At 37.8% G+C, this 8707-nt stretch overlaps 1 protein-coding gene across 2 annotated transcripts; it reads right to left on the bottom strand.

Annotated features, from left to right (window-relative positions):
• Positions 1–19: 19 nt before the first annotated feature.
• On the bottom strand, positions 20–7816 carry ggt1b (gamma-glutamyltransferase 1b). 2 transcript variants are annotated; one of them, XM_083567902.1, is made up of 12 exons: positions 7508–7811; positions 6619–6749; positions 5034–5123; positions 4609–4801; positions 4190–4350; positions 3893–4042; positions 3326–3462; positions 2887–3074; positions 2468–2595; positions 1765–1877; positions 1563–1676; positions 20–307 (listed from the first exon to the last, which is right to left on the bottom strand). In XM_083567902.1, exons 1-12 carry the CDS (start codon positions 7678–7680, stop codon positions 161–163), a joined length of 1725 nt encoding a protein of 574 aa, XP_083424028.1. In that variant the 5' UTR covers positions 7681–7811; the 3' UTR covers positions 20–160. The 2 variants fall into 2 exon arrangements, with proteins under 2 accessions (XP_083424028.1, XP_083424027.1); XM_083567901.1 differs by lacking the exons at positions 20–307; positions 1563–1676 and having other exon boundaries at positions 1771–2321; positions 7508–7816.
• Between the last annotated feature and the right edge of the window lie 891 nt (positions 7817–8707).

Raw genomic sequence — 8707 nt, 5'->3', positions numbered from 1 at the left:
ACAAAGACACAAAATCAGATTCTGGTGTAAACCTCAGTCTGTAGTCTCACATGATCACAGCATGAAAGGCCACACGACAGTCTGATCAATTTAATGACACAAATGCTAAATAAAAACAGAAGACATGAATAAATAGTGGAAAAGAAAGAAACAGGGTTCGTCAGTATCCTGCAGCGTGTCCTCCCTTTCGAGGGTCAGATTCAGCGTAAAGACGCTTATCGTCTTGTAGGATCGCCTGAATCACAGCACCCGTCGAGGTCAAGATCTCAATCAGGTGATTTTTCTTCATAAGACCTTCCATTACAGCCTGCACGGGGAGACAGGACCAAATCATTCACACTGCTTATTCAACTTATATATAAGAGAGGAGGGTGATTTATTAAGACATAAAAATGTTTTCTTTCTTTGTTTTCTTTAAACACACTGCCGATCGAATCATTTAATTCTGTCGAATTCTAATTCTAGATATTAACAAATGAATCATTTATCAAATGATTATCAAATATTAAACAAATTATCAAAATATTTACATAATGTTTATTTATGTTCAGTAAAATATAATCAAATTTAATCTCATTGGATTTGCTCCATGTCTTTATTGCTCTCATTATCTTATGATATTAAAATAATTACCACATATTATTACAGTTATTACAGAATTACGAGACTCAAACATGTTCAATGCCCCTGTGCACAAAGCGATGGCTATAAACTACAATACTGATCACAGGCTTTTTCTCATCTGACATCAGAACTGCTCGTTAACGCTCTTGCGGCTGAATGGAGACTGTAATAGGAACAAATTTAAAACCAACTCCATATTAATCTCCATGGTCTTAAAATGGTCTCCATAAACTTTTCAGTCATATAGTGGCATTAGAATTGCAGTAAGAGGTGCATTGTGGGTAATAAAGTGACATCATTTAAACGTATTTTGGTGTTTAAGAGTATGTGATGTTACATGATGTTAAATAATGTTTAATAAATATGTGATATTATTAGTAATATTAGTTAATAGATAGTATTATTGATTAATTGTTTGACGTTTGACACGCGAAGACCCTCAGCACAGTGGGGGGAGTTGATTGAGAGGTTAATTAGTCAGGCCACGTGCTCGTTAACCAATTAACTCATCAGAAAATCTTCATATCTGCATATCAAAACGCTCAGCACCAACAGGAGAGTCGCCTTCTGAGCACAATATTGATTGCTCGTGGCATCACGTGAGCACACGTGAGCAATAAACAACAACGTATTAGAAATCGCAAAACACTCCAGCAACATGTGACATGCGATACGTCGAAACGCTCAGTACAGTGGGGAGAGAAGATTTCTGTTTAATGTAGTGATGTCATGTGATCTCATTCACTACAGTTCAAACAACCAAAACAGCGTAGATGTTTAATGTCTGACCGAGGAACCGTCAAGTCTTAGAATGTAAAATTCTAGTTAATATTTCACTCTACTGAATATCCAGTGTCTTTATTTCACACATTTATTTTCATAGGTTAAACATATAGACAAAAAAAAGAAAGAAATGTTAATAATAAATTTTCACTCACGTCATCAAAGCCTGACTCCAACACAGTGAAGTTCGGACTGAGCTGATGATGAACTCTGCGATCCGAAATGGCTTTCTCCAGATCATAGTTAAAGAACAGTGATTTTAAAATGACCTAAAAGACAAATTTGTTACTTAAACACCAAAACAAAACAAAAATCTTCTTTCTTTCTGTCAGTCTTTAACAGAATAAAACACCTGACCTCAGCAACTGATGTAGTGATTTTTGTCCCTCCTGAGCCGCCAATCACCAATTTAACTTTATTATCTTTATCAAACAGGATCGCAGGACACATCGAGGACATGGGACGCTTATCTACAAAATAGAAAACAAATAAATAACAGATTTATAAGCATTTTTTTGCAGGATGATGTTGTATAGTTTGGAGACGGTGGCATTGAGTAAAAGACAGGAGGTGGAGCTGGAGGTAGCAGAGCTGAAGATGTTGAGATGTTCGTTGGGAGTGACGACGATGGACAGGATTAGAAATGAGTTTATTAGAGGGACAGCGCATGTAGGACGTTTTGGAGACAAGGTGAGGGAGGCGAGATTGAGATGGTTTGGACATGTGCAGAGGAGGGACATGGGGTATATCAGTAGGAGAATGCTGAGGATGGAGACACCAGGAAGGAGGAAAAAAGGAAGAACAAGGAGGAGGTTTATGGATGTGGTGAGGGAAGACATGCAGGTAGATGGTGTGAAAGAGGCAGATGTAGAGGACAGGGGGGTATGGAGATGGATGATCTGCTGTGGCGCCCCCTAATGGGAGAAGCCAAAAGAAGAAGAATATGACACTAAATTACTAGGTAATGAACATCTGTAACATCTGTAGCACTGCAAAATGTAGATCTTATTCAGGTAAATTGATCGAGGTTCTGAAAACCTTAAGCGGAAGGTTTACTAACGTGGTACGATGAAGTTATTAGGGGAAGGTGGAACACCGAATCCGTTTACTATCAGAGGAGAACTGAAATCATCCATCTCGTTATTCAGTAATACTCCTGTAGACGAGGACAGGACCTTGGAACCAAAACTATGGAGAGAAAAAGAATAACATCAAAAGAATAACAAAAGAAAAACATCAGTATTCAAAATACAAGATTTAATTTAGACTGTTTTCTAACATAAGAATGAGAACATAAACCTAACCGCTTCTCTCTATCAAGTGAAATCTAGATAGATAGATAGATAGATAGATAGATAGATAGATAGATAGATAGATAGATAGATAGATAGATAGATAGATAGATAGATAGATAGATAGATAGATAGATAGATAGATAGATAGATAGATAGATAGATAGATTACATTCTGACCACTTACTATTGATTAATGGTGCTGGTGGCAGCGACTGCATTTCCATCTTTGTCCAGTACAGAAATATGAGACGTTCCGTGATTTTCCGGAAGAAAATATTCCGGTTCGTAATAACTCTCGTTTTGTGTGGTGTTATCTGTGATTTTTTTCCGGATTGAATCTCCATAGCCTTGAGATATGATGTTCTGGATAAACTGGGAAATGAATGAGTAAAAGCAGTAGATGAAACGTGAATAAAGATTATATTTAACACGGTGGGGTCTGAAGCAGCTACAGAGAACTGGATATAAATTATACTGCTGCTGCGTTAATTATAATTCAGCTTCACATTCTTCACCTCGAAGTCTTTAATCTTTTAGTAAAACAATGTTAAGAATTAACTCAATCGTCCACACACGCCATTTTTAGGTGATGCTGGAGTTCAAAGACTTTCATCAGAACTTACACCAGTGATGTTTAGAAATTTGGGGTCTCCAAGAACACTGCGTTTCGCATACGCAAATTTGAACGCTTCCACTATACGATGATAAGTGAGAATTTTCTTCTGAGTGCTGGAAACGCTGTCTGGTGTAAAGTCATAACCTGCAAAGGAAAAGAGGTGGTGATCAGAACACACATGGTCACATACATACACTATAATAGCAAAATTATTGGGACACAACTTTTCCACCCATGTGTGATTCTTTCCCAAACTGTTGGTGTTGGAGCCACAAAGCAAGCTCCATGAAGATCTGCTTTACACTGACTGCACCCCAGGAACCTCCTCACCTTCTCACCTACATCAGTACCTGACCTTACTAACACCCTTGTAGCTGAAATAATCTCCACAAAGTCTCCGCAAAAACTGGTGGAACATCTTCCCAGAAAAGTGAACATTATTATAACAGCAAATTGGGAATATATGTTATTCTTATTTATTAATTAATAAGTAAATAATAGGTATTTCATCTTTTTTTTTTTTTTTTTTTTTTTATGAAATCATGTTTTATTTTCCAGAGAAATGTATTCTCACCGTTCAGTATGTTGAAGATCAGGCTGAGAACGGGACCACTCGAAGGAGCGTTTGGCACAAACATTGTAAAATCACCCACTGATACATTCAGAGGGTTTTCATCCAACAGTGGCGTGTAATTCTGTAAATCTTCCATAGTTATAATGCCACCTAAACACACACACACACACACACACACACACACACACACACACACACACACACACACACACACACACACACACACACAATGAGAAATTAAAGGCGACTCCTGTGACTTCCTGTTGAGGTGTCAGTGTTTACAGAAGGAAACTCCACCTGCACTTCTAATTTCTTTGACGAGATTTTCTGCAATCGTTCCATTATAAAAAGCGTCTGCACCTTCCTCTGCAATCTGCCGATAAGTCTCTGCCAGCTTACGGAAGGTAATTATATCATTTTCCTTTAGGATGTCTCCATCTTTGTTACAGAACACTGAACTAGAAAACACAAACCACAGGATTCAAAACAGAGACAAGAAAAGAAAAAAGAAATGCAGGACTGAGACACAAAACTGGAACTGTGCATGGAATTAAATCACAAAATTGATAAACACACAAAAAAAACAAAAAAACACACAAATCATAGAATCGAGACACAAAGTGAGAGACAAAACAGAAGTTCAGAACGAGGAAAGAGATCTACATAAAACAGAGCTGAAAATGTGTCCTATCTAACGAACATCAGAAGATATTTACCATAAATTTCTGTCATTGCGTATAATATCTTGTTTTTGGTGAATGGCTCCAGCGAGCGCTTTACCCACAGGAAATCCGTTCTCAGCGAGTTCGATGCTTGGTGTGAACAGATCTTTCCAGGCCAGTTTGCCGTGACGCTTATGAGCAAGTTTATATCCTCGAATTTCTCCAGGAACAGCGATAGAAAGGCCTCCTGAAAAACGAGAAAGTCTTCGCATCTAACCCATCAAAGCATTCATAACAGGAAGAATCATCTTTATTATTATTATTATTATTATTATTATTATTATTATTATTATTATTATTTAATAACCCTCTCAACATTACACCACCAGCCCCACCCTGCAGTTATTTTTATTAAGATTGTTATGTATCCTGTTGTTTGGTTCAATCCCTTGGTTGTGGATTATGTGGATTATGAGCACCTTTCTGTGAAAGCTCAGTGCTGTTCCCGAACATGTCCTGAGAGGAGTTAGCGGGAGCCGTTTCACGAGCATTAATTGTTTCCACTCTTCCTATAAAAAAATATATATATTTATCTTATAAAACGTATAAAAAAGGAGCCCATGCTGATCCATGTGTGTGTGATGTGTGTGTGGTGTGTGTGTCTGTAAGGGGTTGGATTTTAGATCCAAATGTGTTTAAATCACAGGCACACCAAGTTGCCCCTCCTGGGCCCTTAAGCAAGTCCCTTACCCCGAAAGCTGCTCGGTTGCATAAATAAAATTACTATAAGGTGCTTTGGATAAGGGAGTTTGTCAAATGCTGTAAATGTAAATCATTCTGTAAAAAAATAGCAAATTTCTCACATTTACATAACTCATTTACATAACTCATTTACATAACTCATTTACATAACTCATTTACATTAACCTCCAAACTAGATGAGTAAAATGCACTTTGCAGTTTGTCAAAATGTTCACACACCACAAAAGATCTGACTGTGAATGTGAATGTTTTGTGTGTGAACTGCTACGATGAACCTAAAGACCTTTTAGAAGGACAGCAGAAGGTCAACATCGTTACCCCTGAGCTACTGCACCACTTCCACTATTACACTTCCTGCACTATAAAAAATGGTGGATTTTCCAAAAGATAATTTTACTGCTTGATGAAACATTATTATCTACAATAAACTCAGCAGTGACGGTGACGTAATCACCTAACTGGATGTTCTGAATGAGTCTTTTATGGTTTTTAAAACACAAGCATGTTCTTTTTGAATCTATGCATCAAACTCAGTAAAATGCAAAAACACACAATAATGATTCAGTGAATTGAAGGACACTAACAGAAGAACTTGTGTAAGATGAAGAACAGGAAAAAAGATGTTACCAACATGAACCTACATGACTCCATGCTTTAACACCATGCAGTTCCGTCTGGACTGCGGCTCATTGAAACCGAATTCTCTGTTCAACAAGACGAGTTCTGTACATGTTTTTTAGAGAGATGTCTGGAATGATATCTGTCATGGAACCACCTGCCCAGTCACCACACCTGAATCCTACTGAACTGCTCTGGGATGAACAAGAATCTCCAACTAGTGAAGAACATCTTCAGAAAGTTTTACAAGAGACACAACAAAATATTTTAGCTGAACGTTTGGAGAAACGAAGTGTCCGGATTCTGAAAGTGTGAAAAACTATTTTAGGGATTTTTCATTGGAAATAAAGTCTGTAGTACATTTCTAGACATTTTTTGTCATAGTAAATCTTTAATCTGCTACATAACCGAGTTTGTTGAATAGAAATAAAATGAACTTTCACACGTTTCGTAGAATTTGTTCATTTTGTATCAATTTCATTGAATATTTATTTCAATATTTTCTTATTGAGAAAAACCACTAATTTTACTGTTAGATGAATGAGAATGAGAGTGTTGTGTAAGAAGATGGTGTGTGTGTGTGTGTGTGTGTGTGTGTGTGTGTGTGTGTGTGTGTGTGTGTGTGTGTGTGTGTGTGTGTGTGTGTGTGTGTGTGTGTGTGTGTGTGTGTGTGTGTGTGTGTACCTGTGTGAGCATTGTAAATGGTAAGAAACATGCCTCCTCCGATCCCTGCACTGTGAGCATTCATTAAACCTACACACAACAGTCCAGCAATTGCTGCATCTACAGCAGAACCACCCTTCAGGAGAATGTCTCTGGAACACACACCAACATCAGATCAGATAAACACACACACACACACACACACACACACACACACACACACACACACACACACACACACACACAATATATAGTTACAGGGTTTATGTTCAGTTATTGATTGTATCTTAGCCATTCATATTAATAAGCAGATATGATTAATTTCAGGTATAACATTATATATATATATTATATACACAGTATACAGTGGGTGGATTTATTTATTAGGCAGCAGGTGAACATTTTGTACTCAAAGTTGATGTTAGAAGCAGAAAAATAGGTGTAAGGATTTGAGCGAGTTTGAGACAAATTGTGATGTCTAGACGTCTGGGTCAGAGCGTCTCCAAAACTGCAGCTCTTCTGGGCTGTTCCTGGTCTGCAGTGGTCAGAATCTATTAAAAAAGAGTTTCAAGGAAGGAACAGTGGTGAACCGGCGACAGGGTTGTAGGGGAAGAGGACCACTGATGTATGTGAGGAGTGAAGGCTGGACGTGTGGTCCGGGTTCCTGTAGCTCAAACTGCTGAAGAAGTTCATGATGTTGATGATTGACAGGTTTTTAGCAGGTGGTATAATGATTTACCTGATCAGTGTATGTTATTACAATATCAGGGTTATTTTGTGACAGATGCGAGTTGAGGAACACTGGTTTGCTCTCATACACTTTCTACTGATGGATGGATAAAAAACTCGATTTAATATAAATTGTTTGACAAATTGTTTTACTGGAGACAATAAATTCTTAAACTCTCACCTGCCAATTTCAGAGCACGTCCCGGCGTCAGCTGCTACGGCGGCATGTGCGTACGATTTCTCAGTGACGACTGATGAAAGTTTGTCCCTATATCCAAAAAACACACCCAAAAATGTTCCTAGTGCAGCAATTAACAGCACCAATATACCCACCACCATCAACCTCTGCACCATCCTGATACCAAAACACCACACCAAACACCGAAACACCGAGAGATTATAGTTATTCCAGGCTCTGGGTGGTAACAAGTCCCCGAGTGCTGCAGTGTCTCTCCGATTTCTGTCTCAATAGTGATTATCTCACGTGTACTTTAATCTGTGAAGGTGAAAATTAAACTTTAACTTGAGACTATAAAGCAAATTCCAGAGTTGTGGAGATTTTTATTACGGCTCCGACCTGCTGCTTTAACCCAGGTTTCACCTTTGAACCCAGTACACCTTTTACACCTCACAAAGTTAAATGGATTTAATGTGTAATCGTTTCGAGCAGCATGAAGTGAAAAATTAACTCTTTAAATGTTCTGACTTTCAAATAGTGAATGAAGCAGAATTAAAATAACACAAATTGCATATGATCGTGTGAATTAAACCTATGAATAATGATTATAGTGTGATTTAATATTCTGCCTGCTGTCTTTCCTCTGTAACGGGTTTATATGCAGGTCTTTTTCCCACCTGACCTGCTGTGACATTTTAGCTGTAAGACCTCAAGACAGCGGGTGAAAAACTGTGTTGAGTAAATAATACAGTGTTGAGTAAATAATTAAATATACTTGTAAATATCCTTCAGTATTTCTGTCACTGGACTGTTTCTCTCTGTGAAGTTCACGAGGGAAGAAGAGAATCCTGAATCGCTCATTTCTCTCTTACAGGAAATGACCAGGCAGAAGAAGAGGCTCTGAACCTCCACAAATGGTTTTCATCATTGTAAAAAATAATAACAGTGTATGACAAGGGAGAGGGGAATAAACCCTTTATAAATAGAAGCAGTGTTTCACTCTGAGACGTGTAACTGCAAAAAAATTTAAATAACAAGAGTGAATTAATTGCCGGTGACACAAAGTGAGAGATTGTCTCTTGAAGATGGAGGTGATGAAGTTTTCACTTCTTATAAACAACTTGAAAATGTAGTGAAACTATTCATATAGTAAAAAATATCTTTTTAAATCTTTCAAGGTTTCTACCCCATGCCATCTCAGGT

This window comes from Silurus aristotelis (assembly GCF_946808225.1).
Source record: "Silurus aristotelis genome assembly, chromosome: 18".
Lineage (NCBI taxonomy): Eukaryota > Metazoa > Chordata > Actinopteri > Siluriformes > Siluridae > Silurus > Silurus aristotelis.
This window is presented reverse-complemented; position numbering and strand designations above follow the sequence as displayed.

What these genes read in the sequence shown, in the direction of transcription:
- ggt1b (XM_083567901.1), bottom strand. Translation starts at nt 7,680, where the DNA reads ATGGTGCAGAGGTTGATGGTGGTGGGTATATTGGTGCTGTTAATTGCT. An exon ending in CGCAATGACAGAAATTTATG is followed by an intron (nt 4,351 to 4,608) that starts GTAAATATCTTC and finishes TGTGTTTTCTAG; the next exon opens with TTCAGTGTTCTGTAACAAAG. An exon ending in CAAAGAAATTAGAAGTGCAG is followed by an intron (nt 4,043 to 4,189) that starts GTGGAGTTTCCT and finishes GTGTGTGTTTAG; the next exon opens with GTGGCATTATAACTATGGAA.